We start from the raw sequence: 21,027 nt of genomic DNA, 5'->3' as shown, positions 1-21,027 counted from the left end.
TCGTGGGCACCCCTTCCCAGCGCCGCATTTTTGGACAGTAGCGGTGGCGCTTCTCATCGTCCCAGTTATTGCTTCCTCAACTTCTACAATACTTTATACTTCAGCTTACCTTAGTATTTCTGTACAAGCTGTGGACGTTCCACAGATGTTTCATTCTGAGGTTGATTATCATCATCATTCTACGCGTTTTCATAGGCGCTATCGCTGTCGTCTGCTACGGTAGTCGTACATACGCTTCTGCGCGTTCAGAATTCAAATTTCCAATGTCCAATCGGGGCGTGCCGACGAGAAGCACCCCTAGCAGATCGTGCGGACGGGCTCTTCATAGGGGTTGCTGATTCTGACATGGTCGTTATAATCTAGTAGGTCGTGCTCCGAACACGGGATGCTTTGAAAAAATGACTAGGAAGCAAACGAGCTGGTGAAGATGATGCATAATGTAAAAACCCCGAGACTAGGGAACACGAAGGGACAGACACAACAGACACATTTTGAGACTTCGTGTTGTGTCTGTCCCTTCGTGTTCCCTAGTCTCGGGGTTTTTACATTATGCAACGGTATGCTTCCTTACTTCAACGCATACGTAATGCATGCCTCGTTTTTACAACAAATACTCGTGTCCACGTAATTCTGAGGTAAACAGCAAACACTCGTGAGTTATGACTTGGAACGTACAAAGACAGGACCACGTGGAAGGTGGATTGTTTCGTGGCCATGCTTACCTTTCACAAATGGTTCATCAGGTAATATCACTGCTGCAAGAGATGTGATGCAATATGAAGTACCAAGGCGAGTACTTGAAATTAATGTTGAAATCGATACCCTAGTCAGACAGCACAACTGAAGATGGGATTGTTTAGTCTAAATTGCATATGACTTATCGTAAGCTGAAAAACGCAACCACGCAACATGGAGAGACAGAAGGAGCGAAGCAGGCGCTACCGACTAGCGCTTGTCTTCGCTTCTTCTATGCCTAAATTCCTCAATTTAGCCATAGAAGAAGAACGTAGTTCACTTGCGCCGGAAAAAATGACCAGCGTGCACGAGCTATTTTGTTTGCTGTCGAGTGTCGAGTCTCCGGAGTGTACCCTTTCTTTGTTTCTGCTCTCGAAAGTAGCCACGCAATTTTGAGGCTATACGAAGCTTTGGAGGACCGCGTTCCCTTTCTATCGCTGCTTCACCACGAAGGGCTTTACCGCAGTCTTCGAGCATAAACCCAACCTCAATTTTCGTTTACGGCCTTCGCATCTCAAGTGTGTGCGTCTGACTAAGGTACAGTGCTGGATAAACGTTTGCGGAACACGCTCCAGCTCCTTCCTTCCTCAGAGTGTCACGCTTAGCAGCGAATGGGACCGTACGGACTTAGAGACATGTACTTAGGTATCCCAGTCACCGGTTTGCAAGTCCGAACAGGGACATTACAGGGACATATAGGGACGTACATTGCAGGGACGTACAAGGACATAAATTCGCCGCTAGCCGAGTCACTCTGAGGAAGAAATGCGAGGGAGCGTGTACCGTAAGCTTTTCTCCAACACTATACAAGTGCCCTTCTCTGTTGAGCACCCCGAAAGATGCACGTATAAAATATACGTGCGCTTACAGTGTTCGTCCTCAGTCTGTGTTTCCGAAGTTGTCATCACAGGCCGCTTTTTCTCTGAAAGAACAGTAGAGCCAGCATCTTTTAATGAACGGGGAAGCGATGCAGAAGTCTACACGACGCGTCAAGAGACACCAGCAGTAGCTTTGCACCACTTACGAAGATTTCACGGAGCGGGAATGCTTAGAGGGGTTCAGCTCACCTCGAATTTTAGTCGACCACGCATGTGTGGTGTCATTTCTTTATGAACGACACAGGGAGATTCACTGACAGACTGGATCACCACTTCCTAGACATCCCCTAGCGACCGCTATGTTAATGTCAGACATGTCCAGTTCCAATGGTCAGTCCCACCCTTTCGGAACAATCTACATATACTGCGGGAACGAAGTACTGCTCCGCCACTGAGATCCTTTTACTTTCTCACTCCACCCCCTGGAACGTCCAGAGCGAGGGGAGCTTCCAGTGTCCCTCCCTTACTGCTTCCGTTATACAGTCTGACGTGTCTTTTCTCAACCTAGCGATGTATCCCACAAACTCAATAACGCTGTTGAACCCAACTCAAGTATTTTTCGTTTTAGACGAATCATGAAAGGGGATGCTTTAACCTATCGACTGACATCAAAAAATTTCTCTGTACACAATATTTTTCTTGGACGAGACGGGCGCCCACTTCGTCGCACACGGTCATCCTGCGCTCGCCTTGCGGGAAAAAAAAGAGTGAGGAGGATGAAAACGTGATCGCTCGCGACACCATGCCGTTGGCACCCATGGAGGAAAGCATGCTGAAAAGACGGAGTAACGTAATGCAGAAGAGGAGAAGTAACGAGACCGATCTCGTCCGGCGCCCACTTCGAGAAACCGTGGTCCCTAATAGACCTCTACCCGAGAAACGTCATCATGACGTTGGTAGACAGACTCAAACCGAAACAGATCGAAAGGAGGGGGCTGGTTTCCACGAATGGGCACTTGTTCCCTGCCTCCTACTGAAAGAAAAGTAGGACCGAAGGTCGAGTCCCCTTCAGGGATCATCGTAATCCCTTCAAGACCGTGGCTTTTGGGCGCGACCTTGTTCGCTCCTAGCCTCGAGCGTAGTTCAAGTCTACCAAGTTGGTGGCGCTGTCGAACATTATGACTTCATTTGTTTACAAACAGAGACATGTCTATTCCTGGAACCTTTTGTGGCCGTGCCGTGGTGCTCGCGTGCCGTGGTACGTTAGACCCCGCAGCGTGTCGCCTTGGTAATGCACTTTCCAAATTCTATTCGTGCGGTACGTACCCTCAATAGGAATAAATTTAATAAGTAAACGCGATTTTCGCGTGTCCAGTAGCGTACACAATTTGTTGAGCTTCCTGTTTTCGTTCAAAACTACGCGCTCTTTCAGCGCAGGCTGGGCAGAGTGTGGAAGCCTTCATACTGGGGATTCCATGTCTGCGCCTGGCAGGAAAACAATGTAAAGGCGTGCGTAAATAACTATCCAGTGAGCGTCAGCTACAGGACTACGACACAGAATGCAGGCTAGCCGGTAATACATGATTACATGATACACGAAAGCCCCGAGAAATACATGAACACACACGGACGGCGCGACAGACTCTCGTGCTGTCCGTATGTGTCCCCGTGTTTTGGGGTGTTTCGCGTCGGCGAGCGAGAAAGTCCGACAAAGGTTAGGCATAGGGATGACTCGTAAAGCTTCCTGGTTGTGTTACAATCGTGTACGACTGGTACTTACGATGGTCCTACGCACACATTTGCCACAAACGATGCGGAGTACATGTTGTATCAGGAGAATTAGATAGTTTTGCACTTGGAGCTACAGGTACCATCGCATGATTATTGGTGCTAGGCCAGGAATAGACCTCTCCCTGTTTGTAAACAAACGACGTCATGGTGTACGACAGCGCCACCAATTTGGTAGAGTTGAACTACGCTCGAAGCTAGCTAGGGGGCGAACAAAAAAGGTCGCGCCCGAAAGCCACGGTCTTGAGGGGATTACCATGGTCCCTGAAACGGACGCGACCTTCGGTCCTACTTTTCTTTCAATATGAGGGGGCGAACAAGTGCCCACTCGTGGAACCCAGCCCTCCCCTTTTGATTTGTTTCGGTTTCAGTCTGTCTACCAACGTCAAGATGACGTTTCTCGGGTAGAGGTCTATTCGCTAGCCTCATTCTCACAAAAGCTAATGAGGTCTGAAATAAGTGCGTTTGAAAGCGGTTGGAAAGACCATACAGTCCGGTGCGGTACAGTACAGTGCGGTCCATACAGTCAAACATACATCTCTTTGCCGGTGACTGTGTCCTTTATCGCTGCATCTCCTCTCCCGACGACCATCTCATCCCTCAAGATGACCTCATCTTCATCGATCAGTGGTGCAGTAAGTGGCTAATGTCACTCAATATTGATCAATGTTGCCACGTCCCATTTTGTGGGAAAACTTCAAAATTCAACCACTCTTACTCCCTTAATGGTTCTGTAATTTCGTCCGCTACATCATATAAGTATGTGGGTGTTAATTTGCAAAACGATCTTTCTCGGAATATCCACGTAAGCTCGATCGTTAACAAAGCTAACCGCACCTTAGGATATTTGAAACGGCATCTCTCGTCTGCTGCCTCTAATATTAAACACCTGGCTTACATCACATTAGTCCGGCCTCAGCTGGAGTATGCTTTTGCCGTATGGGATCCATCTACTGCTTACCTTGTGCGCGACCTCGAAGCCGTTCAAAACCGCGAGAGATAGAGAGATTGTTGCAATAGCTCTCTTTTATTCATGTGTGGCTTGTTTCGTCGCTCAGGCTTTTGTGAGGCTTGAATATATGGCATTCGCTTTAATGTAGAAGGCAACATTTCCTTGAGCTTTAGGAAGGACGAGGACGGAACAGCAACAAGACAGGACGAGCCTCAGACCAGAAATAACAATTTTATTGATCCAAGATCTAGACGGGAAGAAGTAGGTCACAAAGCGAAGGGGCCAATGTCACAGAAGGCTGACTAATACAAGGGGAAGTGCGGGCGATAGTAGAAACTTCAAAAAGACGACGAGAAGCCTCATCCTTGATAACATGTACAATTGTTGTTTGGGACCACAAAGGTTAGATCAATAAGATTGTTATTGCTGGACTGAGCCTCGTCCTGTCTTGTTGCTGTTCCGTCCTCGTCCTTTCTTAAGCTCAAGGAAATGTTGCCTTCTACATCTGCACACCAGCTCGCTTGCCTCCTTGTGTTAGGTTCAACATTCGTTTTAACTTTTGATCCAGCAGGGGTGGGGTGGGGATCTGTTTATTTCCACAGGAAAAGTCAGTCAGAAAGGACGGCTTGAAATTCCTTATTAAATAATTCCTTAATGCGTATTCATGGGGCAGTTAAGAGTAAGGCGATGTGGGGTCAGAGGTCTTCCGCCGTCCCACACACGATGTCACAGGCTGCTGAGGAGACCGGTATCACGTAGGTAGTGGAGAAGCGCCGCGGTTACACCACTAGTGTTGCACGTGTGTTGTAGTGCTTACACCAAATAGTGTTGGCAGAGAGATGGAGTATCCGAGGGTGAGCAATATCTGTCACTATTTGTGACTTCCTTGCTGCATGATCGTTTACATCATCCAAGGAAGAATTTGACGCAAGAAAGTTTTGCGAGATGGGCCCAGCTATATGTGCAATGGAAATATTCATGCTTACGCAAGACTAATGTACTCGTTGGTCGACCACCAGGTTGTTCCTGTCCCGCTGAGGAAAAAAGCATAAAAGGTTAAACTCTCATCGTAAATTTCCAGCCAGACTTTGGAAGTCGCACATCTTTCTTAGGTTTGAAACACATCTCCTTATGTTTACCCTTATCCCCCCCCCCCCCTTTTACTTTGTGAACTTTGCCCAGCTCGCTGCATGGCCCAGCGGGTTAAGGCGTCCTGCTGATAGCCAACACTGTGAGATTTCAGGAAAAAAGAACTTCTAAGAAGAGAAGAATTTCCAACGTGGTCAAGTGACAGAGGGAATAAAGATCCATGCGGAAGAAACATCCATAAGGAAAGAAGATCCAAGCGAGAACGAAGATCCATGCGGCAAAAAGATCCATAGGGAAAGAAGATCTTTTTTCCCTTTGGATCCCTACTTTCCATATTGACCTTTTTGCTGCGTGGATCTCCTTTCGCTACGGATGTTTCTTCCGCATGGATCTTCTTTCTCGTTTGGACCTCTTTCCCCTTTGTGTCTTTTTTTTCATCTGTCACGTGACCCCGTTGGATGTTCTTTCCCAATTGATCTTTTTCCCGTTGGATCTTTCTTCCACAAGAGAGACTGTGACTGGGAGGTGGTGGGTTCGAATCCTACCACCGGCTGTGCTGTCTCAAGTTTTTTCCTGGGTTTTCCGAAGACTTTCCAGACGAATGTCGGCACAGTTCCTTCTGAAGTCGACCCAGGACGCGTACTAACCTCTCCGTCCCCCACACCTTCCTGTTATCCTCTCTCCATATGTCCACATATGTAGGCCGCTCATAGCCACAGTTGCTTCGCGGCGCTAACACGGAAGGTTATCGCGGAAGGTGTCATTTTCTGAGCGTCACACACACACACATCACAAACACACAACAAGTTGTAAGCTGGCCACTACAGAAGCTTTTCTTATCGCGTCTGACTTGGGGAGAGAGATGGTTAGGTGGGCATACGTCTTTCCGTGATGTATAACATTCGTGAAATGTGTCACAAAAAAGCGTATGCCTCCCGCACTGTTGGTACAGACTGCCGGTGTATCTGCACACACCACAACGCCACCATAGACTATCACCGCATAGCACGCTCCTGGCCAATCATCATTACGTAGGATATTGTTCTCTCCCCTAATTTGCTGAAAATGGGATGCGTTTGCCTCTTTCGGACACTTTTGCGTTGCGTAATAATTGACCACAAGAGATGCGTGCTTCCTGGTGTTAAGAAGTCAGGAGACAGAACTAGTATATTATTCTGAATATCGGTTGGATCCGGGTGGTGTTAAGGCGGACTCTCTTCTTAAGAAAGTCTATAGGGAATTTTTGTTCGCAGGGTTCTCGTAAACCTCGATAAATTTCTATACGAAACAGGTACAGGCGTGTTCCTCTCTTGTTTAATTAGGGAATGACACATTTTTGAATGCATGAAGCGATCCACTGATTTTTGGCGACTTAAAGTTTGTAAAATTTTCGATACATTTTACCCGCGCACGGTAGATGGCGTCGTGCGTTAAAGTGCGCTCTGAAGTGCGCATGCGTGTAGCTACCGAGCCGCGGAAACAAGATGGCGCATGCTCGCTCTTGGAACTTAGTGTCGACACTCTGAAGCGAAGCTTATTTAGTAAGCGGCGTGCGGCGAATAATGCCAGGGGGATCATTTGCCGTCGCGGCGCACGCACATCATCTACGATCACAGCGCAGGGACTGCCCTTCACCTGCTGCAATGCTATCGCATGTCGTATTGGCAGTGCACCAAAGAGAAAAGGTTTTCCTTTGTTCTTCTTTTGTTGTTGTTGTTTTGTTGTTGCTTGTCTCACTCTCATCCAGGGTTGAAAAGAATCCGGATATTTTTAAAAACATCCTCTCCATTGGGCCTTTTTGGATAAAACCCGGTAATTTTTTTATAATTTTAGAGAATATAGACAAGCCCAGAAATGTGACACAGAGTAAACACAAATGTGTTTTGCTATTCTTCTTGATTTCGGGTGACCTCTCATAATTTCGGTTTATGGAACTGCCTGTCCCAGTAACGTTGAATGAGTTTGCATTGTTTTCCGAACGGTGGAGTCCCATGCACGCGTGGGCGAATGGTGTAGGTGCTACACGTCCCGATTGGCTGTCGTACTTCAGTTACAATGCCTCAAGAAAGCAGAAGCAGAGCAGAAGTAGAAGAAAACGGAAAAAAGTTAAATCTGAAAAGTTTTAACTTACAAAGCTAAGAAAGAAGTGCGCGTACCTGGGCTTTTGTAAACAGCCAACACTACAATGAGATAAAGCGAGAGTTTGCCGTGTGACGTTGAATTAAGATTGTCTTTCACTTCGCATCTGAACAAAATCTGTAAAAAAAATTCCGGATTAAATTGCGTGGATAAAATACAAAAAATCCACCGGACAAAATCCATGTGGATTAAATCCAAACAATCCTGCTCTCGTATTTCATGCACTGACTGGAAGGCCTACGAGGATTCTAACATTTTGAATTTGAGGAAACTCTGGAGGAAAGTTTTGAGATGCGTGGGACACATTGTGCATATCCCAGATAGGCACCTCCCCTATTTTGGACAAGTCAGGACACAGAATGATACCATTCGGAATGGTGGTTGGCTACGAGCGTGCAATGTGATGTAGTTCCGTTTTAACTGCGTCGAGTAACATCTTTAGCTCGTACGACGAGTGTAGCATCCAGCGCTAAAACGCGTCCTGCCGTTTTTCTGGCTTTCATTTGCCCTCGTATTTAGAACGTGAAACTTTGTGAACTCACCTTGTTGTCTGGCAATACTGCGCTGGGCAAGGACACCCCCCAATGCTAAGGCCACCTTCCAAAGTGTGTCCTGTTGTATGTCATCATTTGGTTTGGCCATCTGGCGAAGGAAGAAAGATCGGGAACATTGTTATCTCTGAACTACAAGAAGGTTGATCAACGCGACCCATTCTCCAATGAAAGTACTTGAAACTTATCGAAAGCAGGAGGATTGAAACAAATCCAAGCCGAATATGCCTTCGAAATTCCTATGACACCAATGAAATTCTCCTGGGTCTTGTGGGCTTAATTTTTCACAGCTAGTAGGTGATAGACACTTGAGGATCCTTGCGTATGTGGGAGGATTGGAGTCAATTCTATTAGGATAATAAAAATTCCATGGCGGGTTAACAGTAAATGCGGGAGAAATGCGTTTGCATTAAGCGCCTTTTCCGGTTTATGCTTGCTTGACTTTCTGTTATCCGCGTCCAGTCTATAAACCCAAGTTCGGGTTGTCCACTTCCCGTCTATATTGACTTCCACTGTCCACTTCCTGTCCAACTCGACTTCCTGTTCTCCACTTCCGGTCTAACCTGACTTTCGATTGTTCCGGTTCGACATTTTCAATTATTATATGTAAGCCCATTTAATTAGCCTCAATTACTTTCAATTACCCTCTAATTACCCTTTCATAAGTGGAGGTAACCACAGCTTAAATGAGGTAATCTTCATTTAAATCCCTCGAATTATTTTTGCCTGCTTTAATTACTCTAAATTTCCATTCAATTGAGATAAATTACTCTTAATTACCTGCAGTAACCTGCCGTCACCTTACGTATTTTTATTTCGTTTATAATCTTTCTCTTAATGACATATATCTTATATTCATTGCCTTTAAACTGAACTACCTTGCTTTAATTGCCTCTAACTTCCCCTAAATACCTTCAATTAGACTTACCTCTTACTCTTACTTACCTTCGACTACTTCAATTTCAAATCATTTACCTCCACTTACATTTACACTCTTATATCCCCTTTATATAACCACTTATACCGCTGCGTCAATGAGGCTTCGCCATCTCATACACGGACGCGCACATACAACATACAGCTTTTCCCATTTTGACACCCCTAATGCTAACGTATTCAAATATTTTCATGTGAACTACTGTGTACGTTTATTATTTGCATATCCGTGCGCCGGTGCACTCGGAAGTTGAGTGTAGATTAAACAATAGGTTTTTTTTTAACAAAAATATTTTCACACGTAAACCTATGTATTCTTTGCATGTTGATGCATGGTGTGGTCGCGGAGCTTAGCGGCTGCCCGTAGGGTCAATACATATGCTCGCGGGGTCTAATGCCCGGCGGCAGACGAAGAGCAGTTGATATTAGACAGTGACAATCACGGCTCGGGATGTCTAGCGGGTGGTGACCGATGGCGCGCGCGGGCTCACAGGTGGCCGTCGCAGGGGGTGGGGGTGATCTATATAGTATGCCTGGGAATCGCTACGAAAACAATCGCGATGGTAGCGCCCCTAGCGTCAAACTGGGCGAATTGGGTCCCCTCTATACTCCTGGCAGCCAAACTAATGTCGTTATGTGTTTCCTTGCGATAACTTTTCTGATAAGCAGATGTGACGAAAAGAAACGTACGTAATATTACTTCGGCATATTGGGTGTCACTGCCTCGCCTGAGCCACACGGAAATTTTCAAAGTCAGTGCATTGCGTGAAAGTAACTTGGCTCAGGTTTAGTGAGTGTCTCGTTTGCATCTTTCGCAAGATAAGGCCAGGAGCGTCTTACCCTGTCCTCAATAATATCCTGAGCGGGGAGAGAACTCTGACGGGGAGGACTATAGCTAAGGCCGCTAGTTTTCCGCGGAAATATCGCGGAATCCTTCGTTTGGCACGGAATTTCACAGAATTTAGGGTTGTACGATTATTCGAGTTCTCGAATTCGAATGAAATATCAATCACTCGAGGTATTCCAAAAGCACTATGGTAGCAGTGTAAAAGCTGCAAAAGTAAGATTGCAGTGTCCCGTCCTATCTTGTACGTTGTCCGTGGCTTTATCTTCTACTGCAGTGGCAATATCGGGTTTGAATGAGGTGATGCCACTATGTAGCCCTTGCAGGGCAGGGTTTCATTTGTAAAATTCGGCCAATGTTACCACCGTCTGGCCAGTCTGGAACAAGTATTGGTTTCCTGCTGCACAACAAGGTGAACTAATACGAGTCTCACGCGGGACAAATATTGTATGGATGGGATGCCAGAGCTGGCCTAATTGGTACAGTATAGGAAATACAGTGGTCATCTCTGAGCCGAAAGCAGGCATGCTGATGCTCGACCCCTCTTCGACCACTTTGCAGTTGCAAAATTTGGCCAATAGTTGCATGTCACCTATCCAATGTATGCTCACTCTGGGACCCACATGGACAGACTTTCATGGGATATTGTTTGACCGGCGCCTATATGTAGACCATATTGCCAGTTTTCATCTAATATTGTTTTGCCGACGGCTACATTTACACCATATATTGGTCATTTTGATCCAACATTGTTTGGTCGCCGGCAATATGCAGACCCTATTTCCCTCTTTCATGGAATACTGTTTGGCAGGCGGCGCTATATGCAAACTATATTGCAAGTTTTCAGGCAATGTACCTTGGCCGACGGCTATATGTAGACTACACCGCCCGCTTTAGACCAATATTATTTGGACGCCGGCTGTATTCGGACCGTATTGCACGCTTCGATCCAATATTGTTTGGTCCTCGGCTATATGTAAGTTACATTGCCCATCTTCAGCCAATATGGCCCGTTTCCTGGCTATATGGCCTGGCGACCATATTTCCAATTACCAGTCTATATTGACCTTTATCATTATTACTCTTGACCGTCCCACTACTCATACTTCATATTATTCGGAATCGTTCTTTCCACTAAGCGGCAGAGTCTGGAATGGCCTCCCCGAAGGTCTCGTTCTCATCGGTGATGGCATCATCTTTTGCGCTAACTTGTGTTCTTTTCTTTTGCACTGAACCACGTAAATTGTACATTGTGTGTTCTGGGTGTTTATCCTGTTTCTTCCGTTTTGTTTCCTTTTCGTTTGATTCTTTTTGTTTGTTTTGCCAACTAATGTACGCTCATGTAATGCCCGCTTGGGCCTTGAGGTAATGATAGATATAATAAATAGATAAATATTGACCGGCTCTTAGGAGACTTGGACCAGTATTCCCATGCTGCAGCAACTATTGTAAGAATGGTGGTAAACATGATCCTTTATAGGACCGGTTGTTCCAGTGTGACGACAATAATGGACCAAGTTAGTGTGCCGTGTGGGTAGGTCTGCCCCTGGGCGCGGCACGCTTGCATGCAACTTTAAAAACATTCACAACGCGTCGAGCTAGGGAATGTCTTCTTTGATGGTCTGTTAGCATAGTTGCGTCTCGCAGTGAATCCAGTCGGTTTTACTTGCCATTTTGTTGTTCATAGAGGTCTCCATGACAGCAATTAAGCTACTTAAATGGAACCTATATCTTGTTCTCACTGCTCGATCAGTGCTTTATGACATGGAGTATGTGGATGTGCTTCATAGAGTTTGCACTTACATGAATATCAAAACCGCATTCGTGTCCCTGCTATCCCTCTATGGCGGTGATGAATCAGGATGATTACAGGAGGGGTGTTCAGATGGCGGATAAGTGCTGCTCTCCAAAACGGCCATTTTATCCGAATTGGTCAGACAGTACCTACATTCTGGTATTTCAGAACCGGTAGGAGTACGCGGTATGTTCTAAACACAATACGATTTGGCAGTTGTTGGTCACAAGTATTACCAGATCTGCAAGAATCATGCAATGCCACCATGCATAAAATACATGAGAGATGTGTACACGCCGAGTAAGCTTCCTCACGTATCATATTATGACGAAGTAATCGGTATTATGTGCATAACTACCTCAATGTCTCAACGATATGTCAGCAGTTTTCGCAATGTAAGCTGGTATTTTTGTTAATATCGAGTGTAGACAGGTCTACCAGTGAATAATGCTAGGAGCAACTTACATTAGCAGATGCGTCTTCCGAGAACATGGAAGCAGATGGAAGCATCCAGGGATTTCTTCTTCTTCCAAGATACTTCTCGTTTGCTTCACGCAGAGATCAGTTCTGAAAATGACCGGTCCTCGTTTGCTCTCCACTGTCCCCACTTTGTTGCAGCGCGTAACATTCAAACGTTAAAGTACGCGTTCTTCGATGCGTACGTAACCGTAAGCGCGAGCACCAGACAATCGATTCGATCAGCACCTTAAAGGACGACGGAAGCGAAAATAAGCTGCAAAGCTGTTTACCTCATATTGCGGTGTGTACCAAAACAATGCGGAATTCGACATAGAGTTACGTATATTAGTTGAAATGCCGCCATAATCTCGATATAAAATTCGGCCGCGGAGCACTCTGAGCCCCTGGTGAGCGTGGACGCGCCGTCGTAGCGATGACAGAAACTCCCAAAAGTGACGGAGGCCTTGATACATATGAGTGGGACCGGACCAGTGGCCCAGCACCTTGCCGAGGGTAAAAGGGCGGCAGTCGACTGCATGCATCCTCTGCTGCAAGACCTTGCGTTCCCGCTGGGGCAGTCCATGAATAGATGATGTAGGTCAGCGCGCACAGCACATGTTGCACAAAGGTCTGATGGCGCGCGGTCAAGGCGCTGCCTCGTAACTGGGATAAACACAACGTCCAGCCGCATGCGGTGAAGGAGGAATGCGTAGTGTCGCGGAAGGCCAGGAGGAAGGACATTGAGAGAGACAGATCCAGGGCGTGTAGCAGAGAGTTGGATGCCAGTCGTGGATCAAGAGATATCCTCTTTGTTGGCAGAGAAGGTACGGAAAAGGGCCCGACGGTCGCCTTTGGGCAAGATAATGGAGTAGGCTGATGTAAGCTGGTGACCCAGTAGAGCAGCCTGGTCTGTCGTGCAAGAACTGAGGGAGGGTTGGTCTATACCAAAGATGACAAAGTTCTCGCCCTTGCGGATGATCTCTCAGAATACTGGTGCTTTAAAGGTGACCGAATTGTCATACCTAGGATATGGAAAAAAACGCGTCCTAAAAGCTGTTCACACGTGACATCTGGGGATCAACAGCAGCTTAAAACGTGCCCACAAAACTGTGCACTGGCCGGGCATGACCAATGACATAATCCTAATCAAGTGATGCGCCACCTATCAATCCACACAGATGAGACCATCCAGCGAAGACCCAACACGGAAAGAAGTCCCCAAAGCACTTTGTCGTGTCACTGAGTCGTTGTTGTCTTATTCGACTACAAGGGCAAGCGATACATGGTCATGGTGGACAGCTATTTAGGCTGTACAGATTCTACAGAACTCGAGACTGTCACAGCTGCAGAGGTCATACATGCACCGAAGCGCTGGTTTGCAACCCACGGCACACGCAAACTCCGACAACGAAGCATGTTTTACAGCCTGTGGATTTCGAAACAGAATGGTACTTCGAATTGATAACATGTAGTTTCTTATACCCGAAATTCAACGGCCTCACTGAAAAAGCCGTACAGGCAGTGAAAAACATGCTCAAGCCTTGTGCACTGAACGGCAGCGACATCTACGCAGCGTTGTTGAACCCCAGGAATGTGCCTCGGAATAGAGATCTGGGATAACATGTGCAACGACTCCATGGAAGGAGAACTAGAACAGCATTGATTATGAAGGATGAACTCCTAACGCCGAAGCTTGATGAAGGGGTCACCACGAAAGTGATACAAGCTGCCAAACAGAAAACATACACATAACAACAATAAAGACCGACAGCTGCACACACGCGGACAGGCACATAAAGACCTCACCAGCTATACAGGCAGGTGACAGGGTCCGACTGTGGGAGAGCCCAGCGAACTGAATCCCAGCACAAGTCGTCAGAAGCACTAAGCGCCTAGGTCTTACGTACTCGAAACTAATTCTGGCACAGCAAGGAGGAACACCTCGATCATCTGACCTACAAAGGCTCTAATACCAAGAAACACTCATCGCAAGGCTGCTGTGACCAATGCTCCCAACGAAGAATAGCAGGTACCGCAACCAACCCCTCCTGCGACACCTTCAAGGGTTACACAATCACAACATGGCCCCACAGTCACTCGTGTTGGCCGAACAGTGAAGCCAGTCAGGAGACTCGACCTTTGACCGAAAGGAGAAGATGTAACGACTGGACGTCGGGCAGCCCCAACTTCGACTGCACCATCGGCAACCCCTCTGTTACCCCTCCTCCCAAGCCAGGCACAGTCGTATAACTGCCATAAACGAGCGTTCGTCTTACGGACCTGAAGTATTCATCTTCTCACAACTCCAAGTACTCTCTCTCTCTCTTGGGGCGCTTGATGCATCTTCCTGTCAACATCCCGCACGGGGAAGGTCACTCTCCCTTCCAATCTAACAATGTTCCCGAGTTTCCAATGACCCTTTTTCTGTGAGTCCGCATCCACAAGCACGCGTTGTTTCCAAACGATCGGTCCCCTGTGCTCGTTTATCGTGACGTCGCTTTTGTCGTTCCCTGACTCCAGCGTCGAGGGGCAAAGGACAAGAGGGCCTAACAAGATCCAACACGGACTGATAGTGACTGCTGTTGAGCCGATTACATGGTGGACGTCCAGCTGGTGCACGCGACGTTACTCATTTTTTGAAAAAGAGCTCTATATGATGGCTTCTCTCCCCACGGCCGCTGAGCGAGATAACGCAAACGCAAGCGTTCGTACGAAGTTCTCAGTTTCTCTGTTCGACTTAGGGTGATACGGAGGTGTCCGATCGCCCGGAAGATTGCCAGTTTTGCAAGTAACATTGTTGTCTAGATGGTGTTCCTCTTACCCACGAGACTGAAAGCTGTCTTGCGCAACAGGACTGCGCGCTGCACTCGCACTGTTTCTGCGAATATGCGTCCGGCGCTTTTAGTTCCAATATCTACTACAACCTAGTATGTCTTTTTCCAGACGTTCAGTGCTCCTTTAAAGGAGTTACGTGGAACTTATAGGAATGATATACTTTTTCATCCAAAAGTGCTTAGATATTACATCAAGCGCATTTAAACGAATTTTAAATAGTAGCGCTGCTTCTGCAGCGGCTCCGGCGGCATGACGTCACTCCCTAAGCGGAAGAGTGAGAGTAAAAAGTTCTCAGAGGGTAAAAGCGCTGAGAGTAAAAAGGCGCCCTCCAGACGCCCGGTAGCTGCGTGAGAAGCCCGCACGGCCACGGCACTCCTTCCCTCAAGCCCGCGCCGTCATTGGTTCTTAGGGAGTGACATTGTATCGCTTTTCCAGTGAGGGAATTCCGGCAGGAGCTCAACATCTGGCGCCTGTACTCTGTCGAATAGCAGTCAAACTAGGCCACTATTTCGCATGGGGGAGATTTCGGTGGGATTTTCCATGACGTGGTCAGTGGTCCCCGGGATGAAAACCAGAACGTACTTTACTTTACTGACCCTTTTATTCTTTCTGCTTTCCCTTTCACCGGTCCTGTTTCTACTCCACTTCCATACTCAAGTGGCCACCTGTTCTTGTACATATAAGTGCACAAGTGCTCCATTACTAGAAAGCTACATGGTACCAAATAACTGTAGAAAACTTCAGTGTCCTTGTTTACTTAGAGTGCTTTTGGCGTCGCAGACCTGACTTTCCGAAGAAAACACATGCAGATCACCCAGACGACACAGCCTATGCACCTACTCCCACCCAGGTTACTCCTCACTTCTGGAGTTGTAGGCGCCCGCTACGCCACACGACCTGGCGCGATCGGCCATGCCGTGCTGAATACGTGTGTTCTCGTCAGCCTAGGTGCGATTGTGTTCATGGACAGAACTGGATCGACTAGGAGGATTAAGAAGAGCGAGGGGCACGAAAATCTGGCAAGGGAAATGTAGGTGAGGTTTGATGAAGAAGAAGACGAAGAGAGGTTCGTCTGCTACAATCACAATGCGTTCTACTTCAGATTTGGGCGAGCCAAAGCGAATGTTGTGGCTCTGCGAGCACATCTGATTGACATTACATTCCTTGGGGGAAAGATCAACTGGAGGCTGTGACCATTGGACGTCGTAAACTCATCGAATGCATTATCTGCAGCTGGTCGCAAGTAAATGACACCATACTGACCCGAAAGTGGGTGCATCACCATGATCATCCAACGGCTGCTGCTGCTGATCAGGTGGCGAAGTTTATTCTAGTTGCCGGAATCAGGAGACCAGTTTCCAAGATATTGGCTAAGTGCTGTCAGGGTTGCGGATTCAAACCTTGCGTTTGCGTGTCGTTCTGAGCCAGCATCACATGGCGTCGAAATAACCACTTATAAGACAAGCCATAAACAAAGAGGAGTTATGGTTGAATACAGGCAAGCTGGAATTCCTCCACCGTAATCCGATACCAGGAACCAGAATCCATCTTCGGTAAGTATTGTGTTTATCCTTGCCTTTGTTTATATCTATGTTTCTGCACATCACGGAGTTACGTGGTGTTTGTCCTTCTATTATTAATTGCCTGATCTTTGTTTGTTTGAGCAGCTGAAACGTGGGCTCATAAGGTCCCGAATTAAGTTTGCATATTTTGAGACGGAATTCGGTACTGCGAAGAAAGAAGCAAAGACGAGACATATCTGGCCCTATCCTTAAGTCAGGGATAAAAAACGCAAATGCACAGATTTCGCTGCATATGTGCAGTAACCTAGTTGTTGCAAAAAAATAAAGAGAAATTGCACACTGCACAGCTCTCATAAGCGGATACATTAACATATTAAACTGCGAAAGCCAAGTCCGGAACTGTGCAGTGTGCACTCCAAAGAGATTTTTGTCGCGGCTGGTCGCGGCAAAGCGCAAAAGGACGCTCTTTCACTCCCTTATCCATCAATGAATTACGTCGTTACACCAATGAATTACACCAATGAAATACGCCCTTTTGCGCTTCGCCGCGACCAGCCGCGACAAAAATACGTAAACCGAAACCAGTTAATTACTGCAACAAATGACCCGCTTCGGTGGCAGATTTTTCTCTGAAAGGTGTCCACTGAAGGTCCCAAAAGGGGTAGTACCCATTTTAATACCGACAGCGCCCTGCTTTAGAAGTTACGCTTTTTTACGAAACTCATTTGCATTTTTATTTAAATAATGAGCGCCTCCCGCTCATTCACGCGGTGCGCATCTTGTAGGCGGTATTGGACAGATACTTGTAAAAAAGAAAGTTATTCGATTGGTGCACCGGTTCGCGAATTATTTAGCCCGGGGATTTAACTGAAACACCCTGTATAGGTTACGGCACATATGCCTGCAACAGAGTTAGCCGTCACTTGTGCAGTAAAATTACGGTCATTTTTCTACTTCTATTCACTTCTAGGTTCATACATGCATTGGTTTCTACATTGCGCTTGTGTTATCGCCTAAATAGAGTGGACAGTACTAGCCGTATTTTGTACTATATAGTACAAATACGTAACACCCGCCAGTAAGCAGTATTGTAATACTAATAAATACCTTGATTTCTACGTATTATTTTACGTAATATATACCGATGTTTCTCTGTGCTACAGGTACTCAAAAGCAGGGTTGCGGAGTTCCCACTCCGGAGTTGCAATGATCCCGGAAGCATTCCAGAATGGAATTGGAATAAAATGGCGGAGACTGTCCTAGGAATGGAATGGAAATGGTCTGGGCGCCTCGATTGTAGTTTCGGTTTCAACCCCCTGGTTTCTGCCCGCGCGCTTTGCACACACGCACCGGTCCTGCACTATGGTCCTGCATATACCTGCACCATACCTGCACACGGTCAAGAGTGAAATCACCTCGTCATTGCGCTTTTTTCTTTTTTTTTTTTTGTTTTAGTACTGGGTGGTGTCAATCTGATCTAGCAGTGCTGGGCCACCCAGTACGACTACAGGTCCCTTTCCTTTTATTGGTGGAATTGAAGGAATGGAATTTGCCTAGCCATTCCAAGAGCGGGAATTCACTATATCTTTTCATTCCGAGGAACTGAAAGGAATTGGGTTATCACAAATCTCCATTCTTCGGAATGCAATTGGAATAAAATGGGTGACCGCATCCCGCAACCCTGCTCAAAAGTATTACAGAAATAGTGTTAGGACTCAAAGTTTTACGACTATTGTCCACTCCTACCGCAAGATTAGGATGCCGACTACGTTTCTGTATCGAAAAAAAATGGCGGCATCTCTGCCAAATTTGAATTACGTGAACCTTAGCATGTGCAAGCAGTATGGATACTACATATTCGTTGCACATATTTTCAGCACACATTCAGCAAGTTCAACAATGCCTGAAAGCGAAACTGGTCGGTGGGTTGTGACCGCATTGCGGGTCTTTTCCTTCTTTGTGATGCTGGCGATATTCATCTACTCCGTTGCCACACGCCAGATGGGAGCTTCAATCGTGTCGTCACAAGCGGCTCTGCTGCTCCTCATCGGCCGAGTGCCCAAGCAGCCGCAGCTTCCCTGTATTTATTACGGTGAAGAAGATCTACCAGCGCCTCTGCCACCTCCTACAGGAGGCCAAGAGCCTCCGTCGCCGACGGAAACATCGATCGAGCCCGATGAGCGTCCTACAGCAATTGTAGTTGAAAATAATAAAGCGTGAAATTGTTTACCGTGTCTTATATATTTTCATGTTATCGTAGTGCAGCTTGTGTGAAGTTCGTGCGTGGCTTTGCAATACGTTGTCTTTTCTTGTACTTTATTTTTATTATTTTATTTTTCTGAGGTGGACTTGTGGTTGGGTACATAGTATTGGGTACATAGCATTAGGTCGTGTACCTTTTTCAGTATCCTCTCTAAGCCTGGAAGGACCGCTCGCGCCTATACAGGGTGTTTCACCTAAGGTGATAAAAAATTATAACCGGCGACGTACTCGCCGGAGGATTGTTGGACTTTCGGCATTTACATTCTGGAAACTTTTGCCATCATTGAGGAAGGTTTTGGACAATTTTTAATTGCGGCATTTTTTTTTTCCAATTGAACTTCGAAAGTTGCCAAGCGAACCTCACTTTTTTTTTTACAGAAATATGATGTCCTCTACGGATAACCGCACACCCAACAAAAACGCTGCACAGTATCGCAACAGAAATATTAGAAAAAAATATTAATTTAAAAAAGTGACGTTTACTTGGCAAATTTCTGACTTTAGTTCGCAAAAATTAACATAATTAGACTTACATGACATTCACATCAGGAGGTGGCAAAAACCTAGTAAGAACAAATGCTGTTGTCCGCGTGATTCTAGGTGTAGTTTTTTATATATATATATAATTCAATGACACGTTTTCTGGGACACCTTGTATATATTTTGAATGGTCGACTTCCATAAAGGCGGGTTTGATGCGGCCCAGGGAAACAGTTTTTCTCTCGTAATTTTATCGCCACGACGAAATATTTGTCTGGTCTTGACAAAGACGAAGAAGGGCCACGCGTAGCGAAATTGCAGAGGGTGGCGTCTGCAATGTATACGGAGGAAGACATGCGTGTAGCCGCTGAGGTCTTGTGAGAGAAAGACATTGCGACGAGAACGGTGGAGCAGTAGTTAAACTTTTGTGAATGTCTCGGAAGAATGCGCGGAGTCGAGTGACGAGGGTCTTGGGGTTGCCTTGTTGCAGCGGGCACAATGAAGGTCTTGCTCCATGCCCCTTGCAGCCCAGATTTAGCCCCAAGCGTTTACCATTTGTTCGGGCCCCTTTGAGGTAATACCCTCCAGTCGGATGACGCCCACCAAAATTATGTCCTGCTTTGGCTACGACAGCAGCTTACTTCTTTCAATGCCAAAGGCATCAAAGAGCTGCCACAGCGATGACAGCGGCGTCTAGAACTGACAAAGTTTGGTGCTCCCCGAATCTTCCATTGTATTTAAAGAAATAAAAATCTGTCAACCTCGAATGACCCTTGTATCTGTGGCTGAAGTGTCTCATATGGAGCTCTTTGCTTTGGCTTCCATTGAAAATTTTGTGTTGAGGCCTCATGTACTGACTAAGCTACCTAGTCACACTCACACCCCTAGTGTGCACCTACTTGTGATTAGAATCGTAGTGAAGAAAGGTTAAGCAATGTGCTTTGTACATGCAGCGATTGACATTGCAACCCATAGTTTTGTCTTGTCACATATATTCAGATAGTAGTTCCAGTCACCAAGTTGGCAGCACTGTTCAGTAGTTCCAGTCTACAAAGTTGGCAGCACTGTTGTACCATCTCACGTCACTTGTTTGCATACAGTGAGAGGTTTATTGAAGCGCACTAGCGAAGCATTGAAAGGTACTACAAGTATTGGAACTGCACAATGAGAACACTGATTAATGGTCCCTCCTATCCTATTCAGGTCGACAGCATATAGCTATACGTTGCTAAAATGAAGCAGCATCACGAGTTGCATGCTCCCTAATAATACGCAGTAGCCGTTCGTTAGAACATCTGTTCTCCTTCCTGGAGTAGAGGCACCTCGTCGCCGAGATACAGTTTTAAAGCAAGTGTATATTAAGTATATAAGAAAACAACAGTATATTAAGAAAACAATTGGTCTGAAAGATTCAATTCAGAAATTAAACAGGCGTCAGGAAAACAATGCCTGGGGAAGCGTGCCAACGGACTCCCTTGTGGGTAGACTCCATTAGGCAAGCCTGAGCAATGGGCAAAGACACATAAACAAAACACAACACGTGTCTTTGCCCATCGCTCAGGCTTGCCTATCATAGAGTTTACACACCAGCTAGCCGGCATCTACGCCATTCTGTCTTGCAAATAGCATTGCGACGAGCCATAATATGGGTTGAGGCCGTTCACCTACTCAAATGATTAGTGTCTTAATATTCCACGCAACGACGGAACTGTGGGACAATTTCCAATAGGTGTCTTTTCAAAACTCCTTATTTCCTATGCAGTGCGCTTCATGTTGTATTTGTGGTACAGTAGCCGACCTATTTTTCGGACGCAGATTATT

General features: G+C 46.3%; 1 protein-coding gene and 1 long non-coding RNA gene across 5 annotated transcripts in view; one reads left to right on the top strand and one right to left on the bottom strand.

The window, feature by feature from the left end:
• LOC135366433 (uncharacterized) overlaps positions 1-12,219 on the bottom strand; it is a 28,793-nt gene extending 16,574 nt beyond the window's left edge. The window contains exons 1-5 of one of the 4 annotated variants that reach the window (XM_064599134.1): positions 12,113-12,219; positions 8,064-8,163; positions 5,280-5,327; positions 1,604-1,657; positions 723-755 (exon numbers count right to left, since the gene is read on the bottom strand). In XM_064599134.1, coding sequence (XP_064455204.1) covers positions 723-755; positions 1,604-1,657; positions 5,280-5,327; positions 8,064-8,163; positions 12,113-12,157 — 280 coding nt within the window. In that variant the 5' untranslated portion in view covers positions 12,158-12,219. Of the gene's footprint in view, positions 1-722; positions 756-1,603; positions 1,658-5,279; positions 5,328-8,063; positions 8,164-12,112 lie in introns of those variants that run through there. The other 3 variants (XM_064599135.1, XR_010414155.1, XR_010414154.1) reach the window with 3 other exon arrangements.
• Positions 12,220-16,037: 3,818 nt separating this feature from the next.
• LOC135365886 (uncharacterized) lies at positions 16,038-18,691 on the top strand. Its single transcript, XR_010413985.1, has 2 exons — positions 16,038-16,494; positions 18,342-18,691. It is a non-coding gene; the product is annotated as an uncharacterized LOC135365886 (long non-coding RNA).
• The last annotated feature ends 2,336 nt before the right edge of the window (positions 18,692-21,027 follow it).

Source organism: Ornithodoros turicata, chromosome 8, assembly GCF_037126465.1.
Source record: "Ornithodoros turicata isolate Travis chromosome 8, ASM3712646v1, whole genome shotgun sequence".
NCBI classification, from domain to species: Eukaryota; Metazoa; Arthropoda; class Arachnida; order Ixodida; family Argasidae; genus Ornithodoros; species Ornithodoros turicata.
This window is presented reverse-complemented; position numbering and strand designations above follow the sequence as displayed.